Raw genomic sequence first — 21,808 nt, forward strand, 5'->3', positions numbered from 1 at the left:
ATGCATTTGTAAGGGTGTTAAATGTGATCGGGGCAGCTATAGGAAGCCCGTGCACAGATTGTGTTAAATGCAGTTTACACTCACCGGTCACCTTGAGCAGCAACACAGAACGAGCACTAGATTCGAAGTCCTCATCTTTAATCTAGGAGACGCTAAACTCCATCTCACCTGGAAATTTTAGCTGTCATGGTTTAATCTGGTTTTCTGATGTCCCTACTTGCAAGCGAGAGCTTGTTTAGCAGCTGCACCATGAAGAATGAACAGGCCTACCATGTTGTTCACTGTTTATTTAAAATGTTTACTTCTAGAGTAATGTGAAGCGTGGCTGGGAATGACCACACAACGAGTCAGTCGAACAGCGGGTGACCGTTAAAGTACATCTAGAAAGGGGAAATGCACTGTAGATGGAGTAGCCCCTGTGCTGCAAGAATGGATGGAATATGAGTATTGGGTCCTCGATCGCTGCCGAACTTGTCCTCCATCATCGGCCACGCAGATGGTTCCCGCAGAATTCGGTTACGGCATTTCTTCCGAAACCTTCAACGACAGGCAACAAAATCCGCTTAAGACGCTTTCGTCGAGACCCAGAACCGTGTGGCTTGTTATGGGGGAAATGAAACTCGGGTGGGTGGGGTGTTTGATCGAGAGGGAACCGCAACCGGTACAGTCACTGCCCACTTAATGTCGGAGTGATGGAGCGCCGACTGCGGTGGGGGGGAACTGTCCCACGACAGAGATTTGGTTAAACAGCATGGAAATGACAATTTATAGCAATATAGTTATTTTAGTATACATTTATTAACGCATTGAAAATGAGCACCAAAAGCTTCTAAATGACTTTAAAAAATATTTTGTCTAAAATTCTTAAATTTCTCCATGATACAGAACATATACAAATACTTATTCAAAGTATTAAAAAAAAAGTTCATGTTATATATTTTAGCTACTTTCCCTGTATCTTTATTGCCCCAAATACAGAAGACTAGAAAGCTTTGTCCTCATTTAGGTATATATTAAAATGCACATTTAGGTATTTACTTATTCATGTAAGCAATGTCCCTGGGATTAATAAAATGTATCAATCCATCTAAATCTACCAATTAAAATGGTAGATTCTGTATGAATATTATTGTTAATTTGCTAAAATGACACTTCTTTTCAAAGCAACTTGCAGAATATTGCTACTTACAATGATTTACACATTTATATACCGTAGCTGTTTTTACTGGAGTAATTCAGGGTAAGTACCATGCAGGAGGTAGGAATGGAACCTGGGGGCTTTTAATCCTTCCATAATTAATAGTTACGTGTTTATAGTTTATTTAAATGAAAGAACTTTAATATGAATAGCTGTATACTAATGAATGGAAATATCAAAAGCTGTAAATTGTTACAAATATAAAATATTTTGGCGTTATTGCAATGCATGAGAAATACTTAATTTTAGCATTTTAATTTCAGGCAACACATTTTCCATCCAGGACCTGAGCTTTTTGCAGGAGCAGTAATGGTATTTTGAGTCAGCTAAAGGAATAAGTGGAATTGGTGAGAAGTACTCACCAGCGCATAGTCGTCCACGTAGGAATATTTCTGTTCTTTGTACAGGTTGGACTTCTTCATGAACGTCAGCACAACCCAGTCACATACAACATTGACCTTGAAAGAAGCGAAAGGGTGGCGTCACCTGCGGGGTGTCCGACACCCATCGTGCCAACGTCACACGTAACACGCAACGTCACACAGGACCCGGTGCCAGCTGTTAACCGTTAAACTGAACGCAGCCTCAACGTTAACGGATGATGCATTGCTGTCGCCGCACGCGATTGCACCTACCAGGCCGAGGAGTGCCAGTCCTGCCCCGATGTTCAGCAGCGTTGGCACAACGCTGAATTTACCAGCCTGGAGCAAAGACACGTCAGTTTTACTGGTAAACAAGGTGGAGCGAAAAGTGCGGTGCCATCAATCATACACCGGGATGCGACATCAGTCGAGCGTTAAGGGCATCGGCCGTTGGTGCCACAGCTCGACTTCACGCACATCCTACAGGCTACCTGCGTTAAGACCCACCTTGCCGAAAACCATGACATCAAAGCGGATGCCGAAGCCCTTGATCAGAGTTCTGGTTTCCACGTTATCGGCCACTTTGTAATATTTAGCAAACCTGTCGAGGAATGGGAATAACTATTATTGTTAAGTACTCTGATCAACACATCCGTTCAAATTTATGTGAACAGCTTTAAAGGCCAAAATATCAAGTTATAAGTGAATTAAAGTTTTTTTTTTTTTTAAAAAAAAGTGTCCCAAAAAAAAAAAAAACTTCCCATATTAAATCCACCTGAAGTTTTTGTTCTGTTATTAAGCCACAGAAAACAGAAGTAAAAATGTAGTAGCCACCCACCCTCTTCACTTTCCCTCGTGAATTCCTGGCTGTGCACTTTGCCTCTACAATTTTGTAGACGGAGTCACAAGGCAAAGGTACGTGGATGGTTCCAAGTGTGACCCCGTGCACATGACACTCCCGCCACTAATATTAACAAAGGTGGGCAAAGGTGTGTGTCGGTCGGCTCGTGTGCCCTAGTCGCACTCCTGGCGGGAGGGTTAAGGACACCGTCCCGCTCCAATAAGCCGAACATCAACACAACGCCAATTTCGAGAGGTTTTGAAAATGGGAATTAAAAAATTCAGAACCGACACTGAATGCGTACTGGGGGGGGGGGGTGTTTTATTCATCAGTTTCTTCCTGATGAATCACTCAAATGCAGGGATGCATTTTGGTTTCTGGATAATGTTCAGCCCAGTTTTACTTTTAACAGGGAGAAGTGTCAGTAGTGTGCGAGCCGTTGCATGAGCGCCCAGCCGACGAGCAGGTGATCCCGTTAAATGGCGTGAGGCTTATTTACCGTTTAATCCAAAAGAAGCCCATCGCTCTGCACCCGACTAAGAATTTCACCCATTGCACCGTCTTACATACTCAGCCATCCCACCTGAAGTTGTACCCGGGGGCTACGTTGTTGTCGGGGTCCTTGTTGTCCAAGCGCCGGAAGGTATATTTGGGAACGCACCAGCTCTCTGGCATGTCCAGGTCGCAGTCCCATCTGATGTGGATTCCCATCACCCCACCCTGGACACAGAGAGCAGAACTAGTGAATGAATGAATGAGAGAGAGAGAGAGAGAGAGAGAGAGAGAGAGAGAGAGAGAGAGAGAGAGAGAGAGAGAGAGAGATGGACACCCCGATAAGTATGGCTTTTAATTCACCTATGAGAATTTTGCCCCAGTTATACATTTATGCTTTTTTTCTGGTTCTTTCCTTTACTTACTCACTCACATTAAAGTACAGCATTTCTTTGGAATGGGGACACCCAGAATAAACATGCCAGAACCTAGAAAGAACATGCAAATTCTGCAGACAGTGCCAGGGTGGGATCCGAACCCACAACCCTCAGGCTGCAAGGAAGGCAGTGAATCTCCCACTCGAGGTACGGGTCCGAGTGTCGAGAACTGACATGCACTGCCATGCTCTGGAAGTCCTCGTTGGCCTCCGAGACGATGTCCCCGAGCCTGAAGATGGGGCAGTGCGGGTCCCTTTTACGGTCAAATATGCAGTTTCTCAGGTAGGAGGTGTTCACATCGGGCAGGATGTTCCGTCTGCACGCGAACAGAGGAGGCAAACACGTTTATTCCCTGCACTGTAAAGGAGAAGTAGGAAGAGTTCCTTTCACGTTTCTTCACGAAAATACATAAACACACACGCAATCCCTAAACCCTCTGGCCACGCCGCGGAGAACCGTACGAACCCACAGCTTCCTTATGAACCGTTTCACTCAGAATGTGGACCCACTCACCTAATAAGACCTTTCTTCTCAAAAAAATGATAAAGAAATTTATTCACGAGACTTTTCTCCAAAGCAACTTACAATGTCAATCTACCAACAATTATTTACCCATTTATAGAGCCGTGTAATTTTTACTGGAGCAATTTAGGGTAAGTACCTTGCTCAAGGGCACTACAACTGGAGGTGGGGGATCAAACCTGTGACCTTTGGCTCCAAAGGTGACAACAGCAACCACTACGCCACCTGCTGCCCAAATGATATGAAGTGACTAAAAAAAAAAAAAAAAAAAAAAATGGAGATGAAGCAAGAATGGAGGGAGGGAGAAGAAACAAAGCTATGGGAGTGAAAACCTTGGAGGCCCAAAGACAACGGGGGCCCATCCTTCCTGGGTCTGCTGCCCGCATACATAGCGAGGTTCTACTGCGGTGTGTGCAACTTCAAGAGTGCTCGGTAGGTCTTCTGCTTTGTACTAAGGACTGCACCCAATACCACAGCCTGGGTGTGAATCACGGTAAAAGTGCAAAGAGCAGCACCATGGACCCACCTGCCAAAGCTGAACTTGGGGTATTGGATGCTGTTTTTTATGAGCACTGTGAAGTTCTCAGCGTTCGCCAGCACTGCTGGACTGCAATGAGAATATTACTTTACTGTACACTTTAATAACTTTATTTCCTTATAAAGGTGGGCACAATGTATTCCGAACAGTGACCAAACTTGGTGGCAAATCGGCACAACGGTGGAAAACTTACTTTGGTGGTTCCGAGTCTGTCTCTACTGGACACCATGCAAAGACCTCACACGTTCGGGCCGAGTCGGAGAAATTCACACATTTACCTGTCTGCACACCTGGTGCGCAATAGAGAGAGAGAGAGAGAGAGAGAGAGAGAGAGAGAGAGAGAGAGAGAGAGAGAGAGAGAGAGAGAGAGAGAGAGAGAGAGAGAGAGAGAGAGAGATCCATCAGGAACATCAGCCCCTCAGGACACTTCTCCCACCATAGCATCTGATCTGCAGGTTCCCAAGTAACAGCAACACAAACTCAGCAGGTCATCACCTGATGGTCATGTGCTCAACGTACACTGTCATAGTGGAGTGTGCAGAGTCTCATATGACATATAATGTAAAAATTAAATCAATCATTATAAGAGGGCAGCACAGCAAGTAGCACTGCTGTCTCACAGTCTCTGGGTGGTGAGAGAGGACATGGGTTCGATCCCCGCTCAGTCTGTGTGGAGTTTGCATGTTCTCCCCCGTGTCTGTGTGGGTTTCCTCCGGGTGCTCTGGTTTCCTCCCACACTCCAAAGACATGCTGTTCAGGTTCACCCATAGTGTGAGAGTGACAGAGAGAGAGTGTTCCACTGATGTATGGATGAGTGCAAGTACTGTATCTAGCAGTGTAAGTCACCGCGGTGAATAAGGTGTGTGGGCTCATAACACTACATAGAGTTCGTTGGAATTTTCTTTATAGAAAAGCAGCAAATAATTAAATGTTATAACGGGGCATCCACATGGCAAAAAACAGGGTACACCTAAGAGATTACCGTTCCCACGCACGTCGACGAACCCCGCAGAGCAGTCCTTGTCCGAGGAGCAGTTAGTTGAAGAACTTGGCAGCTAAAGAGGGTAAACACCAGTAAAAACTATTATTAATAATAATTCCTAAAAACTTCAGGTGATCCTTTTCACCAAAATTAATTACAATCTGAAGATGAAAAAGTACTTGTCCATTTGTCCAGTTGGATGGTTTTACCATATTAACTCAGGAGAAGTACCTTGTTCATGGGGGCTACAGCAAGTGCTGGGATTCGAACCTGGGTCCTTCGGGCGAGTTCCGCTACACTGCTTGCTACTCGACATCTTAACACGTGAACGTTAAGCTTAGAAATGACCACAAGTGACACTCTACACCACAGTAATACCTCCTGTGCTGTCGTCGTACACTTTGTCATGACTTAATTCTGTGACCCCATCACTGTCTGTTATTTAGAGTCAAATAAATAAATAAATAAAACACACAACTAATATACCTGCAACATATAAGCTCTCAGAAATGAAGCTTTTGTGCAAAGAATGGCTACACTGCGATAGTGTTGAATTAATGCCTTGGGGTATCGTCTCCCCACTTCATTAAAGTAACACGACCGCGAGTATGACATTAACGGTCACGTTATTACGGTTAGTGCATTGATTTTGGCCCAGTGCAGTGGGACGATACAGTTTCCATAAAGCTCTGGACAGCTTTTCCCAAAGTACTTGAAGTTTCAACAGCACGGCTCCTCCAGGACCCGCATAACTGGCCTTTAGGTACTACGGTACCCGTTTACCGCGCCAAGAGAGCATGGAGAGGCTGCCCTCTCTGGGACACCTACCTCTGGGCAGCGGGTCTGCGTCTGGTTCATGGTGACGATCAGGTTGGTCATCACAAAAAATGAACTTTCCTCCTGTGAAGAAACACCAAACGCCTTGTAAAAGTCATCTCATCGTCACGACCTGACCGCACGTGCAAAACAGTGGCGTACGGTCACGTCTTCTCCCTCTACGGTCCAAGTGCTTTACGAACTCCACTAACAGGACGGAGAACACGTGACAATCTGCATGCGTGGTCACCTCCCAACGTGTGAAAAGGAGACCGCACGTGAACAGTACGCTCACCTTTTCCGGAAAGGACCGCAACGGTCAGCCCGATGTGCGTCTGAGGGAAAGATGTCACAATCCATGCACGCAGTTTAACAACACATTCTTGGTTTTATTCCCATCTGAAATCCGATGTGCTAATTTCCGCGATATTGCCATAAATAGGTAACATGGATTGCGACTCTGTCGGCGGGTGCGGTCATCACCCGTATGACATCACACCTCGTGGTCCAGGACTAGTATTGGACCGATGGCCGCACCAGCGTGCACTCCAGAGCACCCCACGTGATGATCCCTGGCTGCTAAAACGTGGACCTCGGCTGTACCTCGTCCTTCTCAGGCTCTTTCAGTACCTGAGGAGGGATGACGTAGTCGGCCACATCCCAGACGCGCAGACCCAGCTGGCTGGAGTTGGTCAGCGCAACGCCTTTCACCTTGGTGGTCACGGAGCTGAGGACCGAGTCAGTGTCCTGGTAGCCCTTCTTCAGCACGCACACGTACCTGAGAGGGTGGGTAGGCAGGCAGTAAGTAAGTGTGCGGGGGAGGGGGAAACGCATGGTCACTGCTTTAAAACCTACGACCACCTGTTTCCCAGCATCCGATGGCAACTCAGCAACTTGCGAGAGCTTCCGCTTCACTTCCAGCCACTGATCCACTGGGACAGCAAAACAAAACAAAACACACACACACACACACACACACACACTGCACACTGAACACCAATGTTGTGCTTTTGTCATAAATGCAGATTTAGAGGAGTCATTTCAAATACTCAAAAAAGTCCTTTAAATAAAAAATAAAAAAAAATCTCATGTAAAATGTATTAAATATTTTTACTATGGAGGGGTGCGGTGGCGCAGTGGGTTGGACCGCAGTTCTGCTCTCCGGTGAGTCTGGGGTTCAAGTCCCGCTTGGGGTGCCTTGCGGCGGACTGGCGTCCCGTCCTGGGTGTGTCCCCTTCCCCCTCTGGCCTTACGCCCTGTGTTGCCAGGTAGGCTCCGGTTCCCCGTGACCCCGTAAGGGACAAGCGGTTCTGAAAATGTGTGTGTGTGTGTATTTTTACTATGAATAATAAACAGTTTCAGCTGCTGCCTTTGGACCCCAAAGGTCGCAGGTTTGAATCCCACCTCCAGCTGTAGTACCCTTGAGCAGGGTACTTACCCTAAATTGCTCCAGTAAAATTACCCAGCTGTATGTATAAGTAAGTAATTATTAATTGTGTGTAATACTAAATCACGTTGGAGGGAAGCGTCACCTCACTTAATAATGTAAAAGTACAAGAGTGAAGAGAAACTAGTCATGATTATATTGTGGCTAATTATGGAAACAGCAAAGCAATTATGGTCAAAGACTTTCAAAAAAAAAAAAAAAAAAAACCATTTACAATGAAACAGAAACAAACACCCTCGGTGCTGAATACCGACATGTGGAACGAAAGGAACGGAATGATGACACGGCACTGTTGACAGAGCGGCGATATTACCGTGTTTTACCCCGTCCTGCTTCCCGCGGCGCGGTAAACTCACCCGATCACGTACGCAAGGATAAGAGCCTGGACCAAACGATTGAGGGCCCCCACTTTCTTGCTCCGGATCAGCAGGATTTTCGGAGTCTCGTACTGGAAGAAACACCGACACAGAAAAGCCCAACAACCGCCCAGTCGCGCCATGTGTGGGGGGGTGCGCGCGCGGGAGAGCCGCGTGCGCGCAGGTGAGGTAGTAGGCGCGCGGGCACTGAGTGGAGCGGCGCTACCGGTCACGGGTTCGCCGCACTTTAACGTGTCGGGGAGGAGCGCACTCCTGCGCGGAGTGTGTGTGTGTGTGTGTGTGTGTGTGTGCGCGCGTCCGCAGTTCCGTTTCGTGAGCGCTTGTTCCACGAGCTCTTAATCAATAAACCGGGTGTGGTGAAACTGAAACATTTTGGTTTGTCCTGAAATGGAAACAATAATAAAGTGCCCCGATACAGTTATAAAAATAAATAAAGTTAATAAATGAACCCTCTGCTATTTCTGTACCCGTTCGCACGTGTGTATCGAGAGTTCCTGTACTGATCAGAACGTTTCCCGCCTATTGATCGTTACACACCGCGTGCGGTTTATCAGTCCTGCTTCTCAGGGGTCTCGGGTTTCATCATGTTTCCTGTCATACAACCGCAGCGCGTGAGCACGAAGCACGGTAAGGTTCCCACAGTCGTGTCGGATCCACACACACTTTCTGAACCGCTCGTCCCGTACGGGGTCACGGGGAGCCGGAGCCTAACCCTGCAACTCAGGGCAAAGGGCTGGAGGGGGAAGTGGAGAGGGGGACACACCCAGGACGGGACGCCAGTCCGCCACAAGGCACCCCCAAGCGGGATTCGAACCCCAGACCCACCAGAGAGCAGCACCCGGTCCAACCCACTGTGCCCCTCTGGTGTCGGATCCCCATACAATAAATCAGTGCAGTACATAAACTACACACACACAGAGTAGACAATGACACACGCGGGTTTCCATAACAACAGTCTTTTAACACATACGATGGAAAGAGTCTACAGTCGGAACTTTGCTCTTTTGCCGTCACGTAACACCACCACCCCTCGCTCCTACAACACTTTTACACCAATTTACCTTACCTAACTACCTACTGGCAACTGTTTATAGTGCAGTTGCTCGCGTCTACCTCTAGGGGCGCCCTCGAGTAGCTTTGGCTTCTGGAAGACTGCACTACAGTGAGTGTACACCTGTGATTCATTTCAAAAAGAATTTAAAATCTTACCATTCTGTCCAGGAAATGGACAAATATCTCAAATTTGGTCTAACATATACTGATCTAGAGCTGTTCTGTTTGGTTCATTAATATCTTTGTTATATTATTCAAGCAGGGCAGCACAGTGGAGCCTCACAGCACATGGGTCAGTCTGTGTGGAGTTTATTGGGTTTGTTCTGGGTGCTCTGGTTTTCTCACAGTACACAGACTATGGATTGGTGACACTAAATTGCCTGGAGTGTGCCAATTGGTGAGGGAGTGTGTCACTACCCTGCGATGGACTGCTGTCCATGAAGTACCCTCTGCTCAGCCTTGCGCCTAATGCTTCCGAGATAGGCTCCGGGGCACTGCAACCCTGATCAATGTCCTGACATTGGTCAGGACATGGATCAGAGTATTGAAATTGGGTGGATGGATTCATTCGGTCAGAAGCTCAGTGAAACAATTAAATTCTTCACAGTAACACAACTGAATGGCAGGAAATAGAAGAAACAGTGAGCAAGTATGTTCAGAACCTCTGCCTTACTTCAGATCAGATGTTCGCAGCTCTTGTCCGGTGTTCATCTGGGTGGGGATTCTAACAGGGACAGTGAGAGTAGCACCGTTACCATGGAAACAAAAGTGGGGACGTTGAAAGTGGTGCGCGGAAGAGAAACACTGTATATGCTCATGGAATGAATTGGTCAGCAATAGAAATTGAAGAGAACTTTCTGGGGTCAACTTCAATTTTCACTCATTTTAAGTTTGCATTTATGTAGCTGGAATTTAAAAAATAAGGATTCTCAGAATCTCACAACAGTTTCATTTATAATAGCTTATTGAACATGTTTGCCCAGAATGGTGCAAACTTGACTTTCCAGCCAGACACCAACCAATCGAAGGAAGAAGGCTAAAAAGATTTTTTATCTTAGATGCATAGATGGCGTCTAGATGGTTGTAGAACAGGACAGGTGAGCTGCGGGTCCAACGTATCACCAGCATGGATTAATTGGGTGAGGACGTCTGAGGGTGAAAGATCTGAAATACCCATCATCTGTGATAATGCACCACGGTACAAAAAACATGCCAACAATTCCAGAACATGTAAGGCTGTGCGATATTTAATGGTTTTTTTTTTTTTTTTTTACACACAAAGCTGACAAATTGAGGAAATTCAGTACTAAAGATACATTTTACTATGGCAAATGTGAGTAAAATTATGAGGAAAACTATAATTTTGACAGTGCTTAATGGCACTGTGCAATTTGGGTTCATAGGTCACCTGTGCCTGCTTTTCCCCGAGAGACTCCTTTATGTACTTTTGGTTCATACTTACAGTTTTATCAATTACAATAAGTTTAGTATATGACATTCCATCTAGTTGAGTCCACGTACCTTATTTTAGTTGTACAGATGTTTGTCATATTTTAAAAGGTAGGAACATTTTTGCAGATTCCAAAGCTGGACTTCAGTTTACAAAGCAAACTGAGGTGATTGCATAGTAGTGCTGAAAATTCCTCTCCTCTCCCGTGAGAGCAGGCCACGTCAGCTTTGCGCAAACATCAGACTAAAATAAATCAATGTGAATAGAGGCTATTTTTGCCAGATCTGATATGTCGGTCAAAGGTGGAGTGAAAAAAATAGCAGTCTCCCTCATTGCTCCCCTCTGTGGACCTTAGTAAACGGTAACAAAATTAGTTTAACTACACATTTCCTTTGTAATAAAGTGAAGTCCAGGGTGGACCCTACTTAGCCTTGCACCCTTTACTTCTGGCTTCGGACCTCCACAACCCTGACTTGGACAAGCGGTTAAGGATAGAGGATCAGCAGACTGAGTCACTCCATTTTCAGCACAAATTACAATGTAAAAACACTTAACATAATAAAATCAAGGATGGTATGTTAGATTTTGAATTTAAATGGAGGGTGAAGACATTCCAAGTAAGCTAAGTAAACCTACATATCCTCCTGATGATGTAACAAACATCTTACGCCATCACATTATTACTGTATATGAAAATGTTCTTGTGAAATTAACATTAAACCAAGTCTTGTTAAATGCATTTTATTTGTTGAGACTATCGACGCAGGTCTTTATAGATGAGCCACACAGTACTGTAAAGGCATCTCAGCCCTTTGTTAATACAAGAGTCAAGAGTGTGGCTTCTGAGTATGGATTCAGACTACAGAATATGATGATATAGGACAAGGTTCAAAGGAAAAGTTTAAGGATCCTGGGTTTGAAAATTTCCAGTTTGCTTGAGTCAATACACTTGGCCATGTCCTGTGCACCAAGTATGTTTTGGTGGGCTTCGTCAAACAAGTCGTTGCCGATCTCTGCCCGGACGCGGTCTCGCCAGGCACTCAGTTTTGGTCTGTCCTTGAATACATCCAAGCCAGCTCCCACAGGCTGCGACACGGGAAGACGACAGTGTCAAAACTAACAATGCCATACCAAACGTAGACTCAATAAAAGTTCACACAAATATGGAGTTATGTTAATGCTTCTCTACCTGCATGATTTCCACAATGGCCACCAGGTCAGCCAATGAGATCTTCTGTCCAGCAATGAAAGGTTTGTCCTGGAGGAACTTTTCTTCAAACAGCCGTAGTGAACCATCAAGGTCCTCCAGTGCAGAATCCATCTTCTCCTTGGGAACATCCGTTCCAAGAATCTTGGGAATCATTAACTGAAACACACAGGCACAGTTATTACACCACCAAATTGTCTTTTTTTCCTTTACATACTGCATTTAAAAAAAAAAAAAAAAAGTTTACAAATAAAGTTGGCGGTAATTGTATATTTTAGGACAACTTCAAAATTGCATAAACAGAATACTAGTGTTTGATGTATTTCTGTACTGTCTTCGTATACACATTAACTTTGTCATACTAATCAGAACCCTTCTCAAGCATTCTACAGAGGGATTCAAACCCAGGACCTTTGTGCTGCAATGAGGGGACTATATTCTGTGTCACCCGCTGCTCTTCATGTATCATTGTAGGTTACCTTCAGCCAAAAGATCTTGGAGCCATGGATGCGGATGGCGCTGTGCTGCCAGGAAAGGTACTCCACCACGCGGGCTCGTGTCTGCAGATCAGCAGGGTACCAGTGGTCCGGGGTCCCATATTTGTCCGCCAGATATATCATGATAGCAACACTGTAGGGCACACAGAAATACTCACAACGAAGGCAAACAAAAGGCATAACAACTGTTCAGGTGCGGCAGGTCAGGAAAAAAAAAGAAATTAGAAACAGTATTCTGTGGAGCTAAAAAAAAAAAAAAAAGAAAAAAAAAGGTGGACCCATTAAAACTGTCTGAATTCTGGGTGGGATGTCCATTAAAATCATTATGGTAAAACTCACATTTATTTAGGAAACACTTTTCTCCAAAGTGACTTCCAATGAACTCTATGTAGTTATCAGCCCACACACCTTCTTCACCACAGTGACTTACACTGGGTCACTCATCCATATGTCAGTAGAACACACTCTCTCACTATGAGTGAAGCTGAACAGCATGTCTTTGGAGTGTGGGAGGAAACCAGAGCACCCAGAGAAAACGTGCAAACTCCACACAGACTGAGCGGGGATCGAACCCACATCCTCTCGCACCACCCAGGCGCTGTGAGACAGCAGCGCTACTCATTGTGCCGCCCACTTGAACTTTAAAAAAAATCAACCAACCACTTTGTATTTGTGACAAAAGTGTGCTCAGACAGAGATTCAAAAACATCTTCTAACTTTTGCAGGCATGGCCGAATGATTTCTAGGACGTTCTCACCTTTCCGCCAAAGTAAAGTCTCCGTCTTTGATGGCCGGGACTTTCCTCAGAACATTGATCTTCCCAAACTCTTCTTGGTACTGCTCTCCTGGATGGGGCGTGAACAAGGTGAGTCTTGAAATGTTCTTTCAGTGGCAGCTTTGGTGCACAACCCCAATCTGTGTTTGTGATTCATTTGCAAGAGATTTTTTTCAATATTTACATGTTCATTAATTATTTCTAACAGTTAGTTAGGGCAGATTCGTCTGTTTCAGGTGTCACTCAGGTTTACCTTAGTTCACCGTAGTTTTTTTTTAGGTTAGTTGAAACACGGACAGGGCAAGTAAGAAGTTGGTAAGTTGGGTGGAATAAACGCGACCGAGTTGTTGACGACGTCGTGTGAGGGAATCGATCGGAACGTGTGTGTCCATCATCAGTGTCGTCATGAGCCGAACCGAACCGTCACAAACTGACAGAACATGAAGCAATTAAGTGCTTCGGTACCACAAAACTTCACTTATTGCCAAATCGATTCTGAAATAACTGGTGAAAAGTCGCAGCGAAGTTCGCCTCAGGACGTCGAGAAAACGCCACAACACGTCACGTGCAGCCGCGGCGACGAGTGCTCAGAGCGCGCGCCGCACGTCTGCGTTGCGCGCGGCAGCGCGCGCTCGCTCGCTCGCATGACGCAGCGATTTCGCGGCGGACGCTCGAGCCGCGCCTGGGCGCTGCACCCCGCGAGAGCGACGGCTCGTCACGAACTGGACACGTCGGCCGTGCGCCGACTCCTTACTTTTTTTTTTTTTTGTTGGAAAACAAACCAACAGCATTAGTCGATTAATCTGCACGGTCACACGTAGAAACGTTCGCGGTTCAGTCGCAAGTGCAAAAGAGTTTGAGAAAGTTAGTGTGCAGAGCAGAGAGAGGGAAAAAAAAAAAACTGCACTGATTTCGCGCGCGCCACGGTCACGGTGACCGTCCTCTTACGAAGCTCGTCGACTAAACTTTGAGAGAACAAACCAGAACGTGACGGACGGACGAACCAACAACACCCTCGTACCATATTATAAAACATACCTTCGAAAAGGCGAATCTTTTTAAATTCGAATGGAATGTTGTTTTTCTTAGCAAAAATGTACACCGAGCGACACGGTTGAGAAAAAAGATCCAAGTAAATTTCGAGAGGCATTTTGAACGCAGGACAAAATAAGTTCTTTTTTATCCCCGTTTAAAAAAAAAAATTAAAAAGTAGGCAAGAACACTTGACCGTCCCGGTTCCCTGGCTTCCGTGCGGTCGCCTGCACTCGGTCCCACGCACTGGGTCCCCCGCTCGACGGGTTGGGCTCTTTTGAGGCGCTCGAAACGCCTCCCCTTTACGACACCCACACGAATCGGCTCCTTCGACGGGCAGCGACTTTGTAGCGTCGCGCAAGTGCAGTGAAAGTGACCCTGAAATGATGCAGGAGCTCGCAACAAAACGCCAAAAACAGAAAAACACAAAATAATTCGCCTTTCTATTAATGCTTTAAAAACTTCATCTGATCTAAATCCCCATTTATTCTTTTAGCTGACGCTCTTTTATTTCCAAAGCGACTTATGATGTTACGGTACTTTACAATTATTTGCACACAGTGGGGTGACTTTACTGGAGCAATTTTGCTCAAGGGTACTGCATCTGGAGGTGGGATTCGAACCTGCAACCTTGGGGTCGCACCGCTAATCCCTACGCTACCAGATGCCACCCTAACGCCTGTGCAACAGTGATTTGGACTTTAGCCCTGTGGACGTTTGAAATGTGGTAAATATTTGATGTTATTTGTGAAACGTGGAGACACCTACTGGTGAAAAGCCCTTTTCACGGACACGCGCGTGTCTCGTGTAGCTTTTTTCCACGCAAGGAAACACTTGGACGATCTCACTCGCTCGCTGCTGACAACCGCTTGTCTTGGTCGGGGTCGCGGTGGTGCGGAGCCTATACCGGAATTACCAGTTCATCAAAGAAATCCGCTACAATGTCTCGTGATCGTTTACATTTATTCACTTAGCAGTTGCTTTTCACCAAAGAAAATACAATTACATTTTCTGTTGATGTAATGCACTCATTGTATTTACATGTACAGTGTATATTACCCCAGACATGTGTCCGATTGGCTGTAGGTTCGACCTAAATTCAAGGAGCCAGAGCCCTACTATATAACCTCTGCACTACACTGCACTTTGCTGGAATGACACCAATAGGATTTTGGGTTGTCATGGTGATGACAATGATAATGTAAACAGTAAATATTTCCTTGGCATTGGTGCTTTTATAGGACATTTTGGAGCAGATACAGATGTGGTGTCTGGAGCCCTAAAGTTTTTTGCTCCTTGATGCAGTTATAGTTTTGCAATTTTATGGCAAAATCTAATCCATTAACCTGTATAAATGTTACCCTGAAAATAATGACCGTTAGTGTAAATAAAGCCTTAATCTATCTGTGATATGCCAGGCAGTGCTTGCTTGAGTGAAAGACATAGGCAGTGATCTCCTTAACTTTATTTCTTTATATTATAAACATCCATGAGACAAATTAACAAAATGTCTCATGAAAAGTTTGAAAAAGTGCAAAAGGCACAACAAAACACTGCAAATTAAGAGAAAGATAAAATGAAAAGGATAAAAATAGCAAAAATAAGTTTAAAATCATATTTTCCATCTAGGATCCCATTTTTTTCCCATAAGAAAAAAAAGATAATTGAATTTACCTAATCTACCTAATGAGTTTTTTGGACATGATTAACCTGTTAGGTGAGGTTCAGGTGTACATGAAGTGTCTCCTCAACTTACAGACTTAATTTGAACTGAAAGACTATTCGTAACTTGTGTTTGTGGCTCTAAAGTCACGTTTATCTTAATAATGCAACCATTTTTTCAATTTATTCACTGGCTAAAAAGCCTGTGATATAGCTATAATAAATGAGTGAACACTTTGTAGCTTTTTTCACTATATTTATATTGAATTTGAGATGTATTTGTTGTTTGTGGTGAATTGTTATGAAAAGTGAAGCACAAGACTTCCATCCACTATCAATAATTGCAGGTGAATTTAGGGTCATAGTGGTTAGGAGCCTATCCCAGACTCATAGGGAGAGACGCAGGTTACACCCTGGACAATCAGCAATCACTCTCTCTCTCACAAACGCTAGAGGCACTTTAGAGTTACAAAAATTCACCTGAAACATGCATTTGAACTGTGGGAGGAAACCAGAGCACCCAGAAGAAAACCTTATGTACACAGGGAGAATTGCAGCCCCGTGCTACTCAACTTTCTTAAAGCTAATTTAAAATTGAAGAAAAAAATCCACAGATTCCTGTTTAATCCTTAGTGTCGACAGATACGTCTCATAAACAAGTGCAATATTTTTCATCTTAGTATATATTTATTCTGTATAGTGATTTAGTGTGTGAGTGTATGGATGAGTGAGCCAGTGTAAGTAGTGTATCTAGCAGTGTAAGTCACCACAGTGAATAAGGTGTGTGGGCTGATAACACTACATGGAGTTCACTGGAAGTTTCTTTGGAGAAAAGTATCTGATAAATAAATGTGTTGTAAATGTAACGGTGCCATACGCTTTGCCAAGTGATGGTGGATTTATTTAGCATGTGCTAAATAAATAAATAAATGTAATCTTCTCATCATTTTTGGCTTTCCATGTTCCTCCCCTTTGCCCTCCAAGGTCGCAGTCAACATCTCCTCTCTGGAGATACGTTTATGTGATCTGCCAACACCACGGAAAATAGTTGAATCAAGTGAGTCCCACACTCCTTTGTTTTGTGCCCTTCGCTCTTCGTTGGCTTGGTGCGTAAACACAAGACATACTTGCTCTGCTCTGAACTGTTACTTTATAAAACAGGTAACACGTTAAAACACCGAAAAACATGGAAAAGTAACTGGAAGAGCCACTTTATAAACTATGTAATATTTGACACTGAATAATTATATAGGTATGGGTCATCTAAAATGAGTTATTCATGGCTTCTAAATGAATACAGCACTGTATGTCAATGTTATGCAGGTCACTTCACTCAATGTGCTTAAATTATACATCTACTTTTCTATTTACTGCAAGATGTGTCTGTCCAAACTAACTTTAATTACTGAACTGTGCACAAAAATGATCATTCAAGTTGATAGCTAAATACAAGCTTTATGCTCTCAGTTTACAGCTCTTTGTAAAAGCTGGATGTTGTCCCGAACCAGTGAACATCACGGTCAGGGATACGACCAAATGTTGGGACTCAAATAACGCAATAAGGTGTAAAGGATCCCTGTCATAAGTACATGTCGTTGTAAGTCGAGGAGCACCCGTACGTTTCGCCTTCATTGTGATGGGGTGCGACCAGAACCTGCGTAAGGACTCTGCGATACTGGTCATTACATATTTATTTGCAAGTTTCTGTTTAGAAAACCACCTAGTTAATCTTAAATTACAGATAAAGACAAGTGACATTATAATAGCAGAGAAGCACAACAGAACAAATTAATAGCATTTCTGTGAATTAATAAAATCCGGAATGTATTTTTCAACATTAAACTTCTGAAGTACTGCATATAAGGAATTAAACCATGTAATTTCTCAATTTGTGAAAATCCCATGAAAACCATGAAAAAGCTGTACTGTCTAACAAGCCCACAGCATTTTATTACACAAATGCTCCCGGACGCAGGCTGCGAATGTGAAATGTAATTCTTCACTGGGGTAAACAGTGTCTACTTCAACAACATCTTAAAGCAGATTGATGACAGCAATTTAGAAGATGTCATGATTTTATGGACATCCGGCGTTCCAAGGCCTCCACTCTACAGGAAAGTCATCACCGTCCCCTTCTTCCCCACTTGCCAAGGCTCCAGAGGGTAGAATTTGATAGCAATCCTATGGAGAAATGTCAAAATCAGGGAATACCAGGTTAGATCTTTCTTAGATGAGTTCCTTTGTATGACAGTCATTCTTCTGGTGAGCTATACAGTTAGGTGAATAAACATCTAACAGTGAAATTAAATGATCACAAGACAAAAGTCCCATTTCACCACCAATCATACCATACACTTAGAAGTTTATCCCCCTCTACTCGAGACCAATTTCAAAGGCCACCCCGTGGTACTTTTGCGCACAGCTGCAGAGAGCACTAACCTGTCTTCGCCGAGTCCCAGCTCCTCTGTGAGGAGCCTGAAGAGGTGCGCGCTGGTCTCCTTGTTCTTGTCTGCCGTGTCCGTCGCTCCGATGGCCGACACCGAGAGAAGCATGCAAGGCGCCGAAGACCCGGCCATGAGCATCGCGAGGCCAGACTTCACCGACAAGTTCATCCTCTGTTAGAAACCAGAATATTAGCTGTCAACACCCTAAATGCCCCATATTCTGCCTCCTTGTTGCTGTACTATAGAGTCCCTGCTGTATGATGCTAATTCAATAAAGTCCAAAACATAGTGAAATGATGTACAGCAGGACAGACCCCCCCCCCCCCCCCCCCAAATGAGAAATAACGTAAAACATAATATGGACTGGACATCGCTAAGGTTCCCTGGTCTCTACTACACATGATTATCAATCAGGACCTAAAACCATATTATCTGAAACAAAATACCAAGGTTAACCATTTCAGATTTTTTTCTTTTTTTTCTTTTTTAAACACTGAAAGATGTATGCGAGATGATGTATGTACATTTCGGAAACGCAGGGATTCAAACAGTAATAGCAGGAGGCAACAGATCTCGTTGCTGTAGAAAGCACATAGACTGTATTGTAACAGACCTTTCATAGTCATAAAATAACATTTCTCAGTAAAAATATACTTGTTACTTTCAATTTAGAGCTACAAATGGGCCCCCCATGACAATCAAAGTTGTGCATTTACATTTACCAGACACTTTTTTCAAAAATGACTTACACTGTATCCTGCTAAAAACACACCTGCAAGTTTTAAGTGTCTTATAGCAAGAAATGGTAAAATTGGAGAAAACATGTCAGTGAAACAACAGCCTACAGCTGCGCTATTGTGGATCATTTTAAATTCTGAAAACGAAACAGTTTTCTAAACAAGCCTCGTGTAACACCGAGAACACGGACTCCTTACAACAGCAACGTGATTGCGACTCGCGGTCTGTTGTAACTTGGTTTGTTCGTAAATATAAAATCACTTTTACCAATCAGAACAGACATTTCACCGCCAGCTAACAACTGAATGTGGAAACGCAGGTTTAATACGCCGAAATTTCAGGGAAAAAAAACCGGAAAAGTCAAGTAAAAAGACTGAAGAAGCAAAAGCTCGTAACTCGAGTGTTCGTATCTCGGGGAGCCGCCAAGATGGTGACGGTACCTGCAGCGGTCAAATAAACCCTCTGGAACGCTAAACATTTACTGCAACATTTTACCCTGTCCGAATCAACTGAACTGAGAAAAACAAGTTACATTGTTACGCAAGTAAATTTAACCAATACGTAAAACGAATTTTTCGCTTGACACAGGTTGTATTAAAAAGTAACTTAATCCCACAATGTCATGCAAAATCCTTTTAAAACTGAACTTCAAGGGCGTTATAACCAGGGGCGTGTCTAAAGGGTGGCACCGCCCCTGAAATATGATTGTTCCCACCCAACCGGTGACTCTCAAACGCCATTGGGCCTAGAGTACTGTCAATCCAACAATGCCCAACCCCATTGGATTAGACTGCTGTCGCTGTTTTATTCGCTGCATGCAAATTTGACAATGCTCGACGCCATTGGATCAGAGCGCTGTCAATCGCTGCTTGAGTTGCGACGCGGAATCACAGTTCCACGTTTTTCAAACAGGAGGAGAGACACGACTCAGCCACAGATCACGTCTCTGTTCATGGTATGAACACAATCATATTTTGAAATATGTGGACTGGGGTATTCTCTGCTGCAATAATTTGCAGGTGAACTCCAGATAACAGCAACAGTATCATCTACCGACTCTCTGAACTAAGATTAAGTTCGACTTAGACTTTCCCCGTCTTAAGCAGCGGTGCACTACCACTTAAAATAAGAAAAGATAAATATTACTTTTATCGGTTCTTTTCTTTGTTGTTTTAAAGACTAAAGGCACAATCACTTTTCCCCAAATTATAGGCTACAGCCTAATACAGGTCTCGATCAACCGCTACACCCCAGACCACAGCTAGACCCCTTCGCTCGTCTACTTCTGCTCGCTTGGTGGTCCCGTGCACGAAAGGTAAAGCACGGAGGTTCTCGGTTCTGGCTCCGTTGTGCTGAAACGACCTTCCCCAAACTCTGTCTGCATGATTCAAGAAGGGTCTGAAAACTCACCTTTTCCGGACCCATTTCGGCCCAAGATCTCTCCAGCTCATGTCCCGGTGTAAATCAAATGTTCATACACCGCGTACTTCATGATAACCCTACACACAGCTACCATTCCTATGTGATTTTGTGTATCTTATTATTAAAAAAATGATATGATAGGAGGTTATAAGGATTCATCTGTCCTATGGACCTACTCGAGCAATGAACATCGCCGGTGAGAGTAACAAACTTAGGGTTTACTTAAGAGTCACATCATCATGATCATGTCTGCAGCCAATCTCTCTTTGTAATGCACGAAATTGTATTTCTGCTGAGATGTACGTCGCTTTGGACAAAACAAGCGTCTGCTAAATGAATAAATGTAAATGTTTTTTGAGAAATGTGCCCCCGGCCCCCCCGCACTGGTTCTCTTGGTCCCTGTCCCTGTGCTAGAAGATGAGATCGGCCCGGCGGAGCTGCTGCTGCTGCTGGTGTTGCATTTTGATTTTCCGGTACACTTACATCCTCGGGTTTCCCCAGAAGAGCAGCTGTTGCGGAGCACAACTTTTTTAGGAATTCCTCCGGGAATCTGCTAGCAGGTAAATTACTTTCCAAATCGATGAACGGCATGTTTCGCGAACTAATTCCTCGTCCTGCTTCCCAGTCTCTGGCCTTCGGTGACGATGACTGTAACGCATCCGTAGCGCTATTGCGCTCCCGATAACAGCATGATTTGGGATCAGTTATTGTCTTTTAGGCTCCAGGCCTTCACAATTATCAGTGAATCACTCGATCTGATCCCGAGTCAGTGCTCTGAGAACGGGAGGTTACCGTACCGGAAATTGTTCTCGCACCTCCTCTGCTATTGGCTAGAACAGACACGCCCCTCCCGGTAGAAACTCGAGAGGGTTTTTCAAAACGGATTTTTACTCCCCCCTTAGTCCGTCTGCAGTTAGCCTTTCATCTTTGACCACCCAAATTGCACTGTAACATAAATGACAGAAACACATTTCTAATGTATGTCACCTGTTTAACCATATTGGATTCTGTGATGATTTCTTCTACTGTAGCAAATTATGTCCCTGAAATGCAATCAGGTCTTTGTTACTGCTGCAACTAAAACACTTTATCACAAACCTTTAGTTTTACATTTTGTTGTTCAAAACAGCGATGTACCTAGAATAAAAGTATCACAGTCCAGATCTTTAGACACACTTTGTGAAAACAGTTCAGTCCACATTACAATAGTGCTCTCAGGTTCACTCTCAGTATGTACAGTAAGATCAGTAGATCCTGAAATCACCTCTGTAGGAAATTAGCGTTTATAGATGTAATAATTATTTTAGTACATGAATTATATGACACTTATTCATCTAGCTGACATTTTCCTCTGAAGTAACTTACACTTATTTTACCCATTTGTACAGCTGGGTAATTTTACTCCAGCAATTTAGGGTAAAGTTCCTTGAACTTGTCACCTTTGGGTCCAAAGGCAGTAGCTCTAGCCCCTATGCTATAAGCTGTCCCACTCTTATTAAATATTACAGATATGGAT

The 21,808-nt window shown here is 44.1% G+C and overlaps 3 protein-coding genes across 5 annotated transcripts; all 3 read right to left on the reverse strand.

The window, feature by feature from the left end:
• Nucleotides 1–279: 279 nt before the first annotated feature.
• Nucleotides 280–8,243, reverse strand: p2rx4a (purinergic receptor P2X, ligand-gated ion channel, 4a). 3 transcript variants are annotated; one of them, XM_018750372.2, is made up of 12 exons: nt 7,992–8,243; nt 6,819–6,966; nt 6,201–6,272; nt 5,373–5,445; nt 4,584–4,680; nt 4,379–4,459; nt 3,505–3,646; nt 2,985–3,121; nt 2,068–2,161; nt 1,834–1,899; nt 1,561–1,656; nt 280–537 (listed from the first exon to the last, which is right to left on the reverse strand). In XM_018750372.2, exons 1-12 carry the CDS (start codon nt 8,132–8,134, stop codon nt 517–519), a joined length of 1,170 nt encoding a protein of 389 aa, XP_018605888.1. In that variant the 5' UTR covers nt 8,135–8,243; the 3' UTR covers nt 280–516. The 3 variants fall into 3 exon arrangements, with proteins under 3 accessions (XP_018605888.1, XP_018605877.2, XP_018605896.1); XM_018750361.2 differs by having other exon boundaries at nt 6,792–6,966; XM_018750380.2 differs by lacking the exon at nt 1,834–1,899.
• Nucleotides 8,244–10,286: 2,043 nt separating this feature from the next.
• Nucleotides 10,287–14,285, reverse strand: gstt1b (glutathione S-transferase theta 1b). The gene is made up of 5 exons (XM_018750278.2): nt 14,033–14,285; nt 12,977–13,064; nt 12,202–12,352; nt 11,705–11,881; nt 10,287–11,601 (listed from the first exon to the last, which is right to left on the reverse strand). Exons 1-5 carry the CDS (start codon nt 14,142–14,144, stop codon nt 11,404–11,406), a joined length of 726 nt encoding a protein of 241 aa, XP_018605794.1. The 5' UTR covers nt 14,145–14,285; the 3' UTR covers nt 10,287–11,403.
• Nucleotides 14,286–17,302: 3,017 nt separating this feature from the next.
• ddt (D-dopachrome tautomerase) lies at nt 17,303–20,963 on the reverse strand. Its single transcript, XM_018751314.2, has 3 exons — nt 20,776–20,963; nt 18,128–18,303; nt 17,303–17,869 (listed from the first exon to the last, which is right to left on the reverse strand). Exons 1-3 carry the CDS (start codon nt 20,881–20,883, stop codon nt 17,797–17,799), a joined length of 357 nt encoding a protein of 118 aa, XP_018606830.1. The 5' UTR covers nt 20,884–20,963; the 3' UTR covers nt 17,303–17,796.
• Between the last annotated feature and the right edge of the window lie 845 nt (nt 20,964–21,808).

The sequence above is a fragment of the Scleropages formosus genome, chromosome 6, assembly GCF_900964775.1.
Source record: "Scleropages formosus chromosome 6, fSclFor1.1, whole genome shotgun sequence".
In the NCBI taxonomy this organism is placed as follows: Eukaryota; Metazoa; Chordata; class Actinopteri; order Osteoglossiformes; family Osteoglossidae; genus Scleropages; species Scleropages formosus.

What these genes read in the sequence shown, in the direction of transcription:
- gstt1b (XM_018750278.2), bottom strand. Translation starts at nt 14,144, where the DNA reads ATGCCTCTCGAAATTTACTTGGATCTTTTTTCTCAACCGTGTCGCTCG. An exon ending in CCAAGATCTTTTGGCTGAAG is followed by an intron (nt 11,882 to 12,201) that starts GTAACCTACAAT and finishes TGTGTGTTTCAG; the next exon opens with TTAATGATTCCCAAGATTCT. An exon ending in CCATTGTGGAAATCATGCAG is followed by an intron (nt 11,602 to 11,704) that starts GTAGAGAAGCAT and finishes CCCGTGTCGCAG; the next exon opens with CCTGTGGGAGCTGGCTTGGA.
- p2rx4a (XM_018750361.2), bottom strand. Translation starts at nt 8,134, where the DNA reads ATGGCGCGACTGGGCGGTTGTTGGGCTTTTCTGTGTCGGTGTTTCTTC. An exon ending in CGCAGACCCGCTGCCCAGAG is followed by an intron (nt 5,446 to 6,200) that starts GTAGGTGTCCCA and finishes TACCCTCTTTAG; the next exon opens with CTGCCAAGTTCTTCAACTAA. An exon ending in TCCAGAGCATGGCAGTGCAT is followed by an intron (nt 3,122 to 3,504) that starts GTCAGTTCTCGA and finishes CTCTGTGTCCAG; the next exon opens with GGTGGGGTGATGGGAATCCA.
- ddt (XM_018751314.2), bottom strand. Translation starts at nt 20,883, where the DNA reads ATGCCGTTCATCGATTTGGAAAGTAATTTACCTGCTAGCAGATTCCCG. An exon ending in TTCTGGGGAAACCCGAGGAT is followed by an intron (nt 18,304 to 20,775) that starts GTAAGTGTACCG and finishes GGTTTCTAACAG; the next exon opens with AGGATGAACTTGTCGGTGAA. An exon ending in CTGGGACTCGGCGAAGACAG is followed by an intron (nt 17,870 to 18,127) that starts GTTAGTGCTCTC and finishes ATTTCTCCATAG; the next exon opens with GATTGCTATCAAATTCTACC.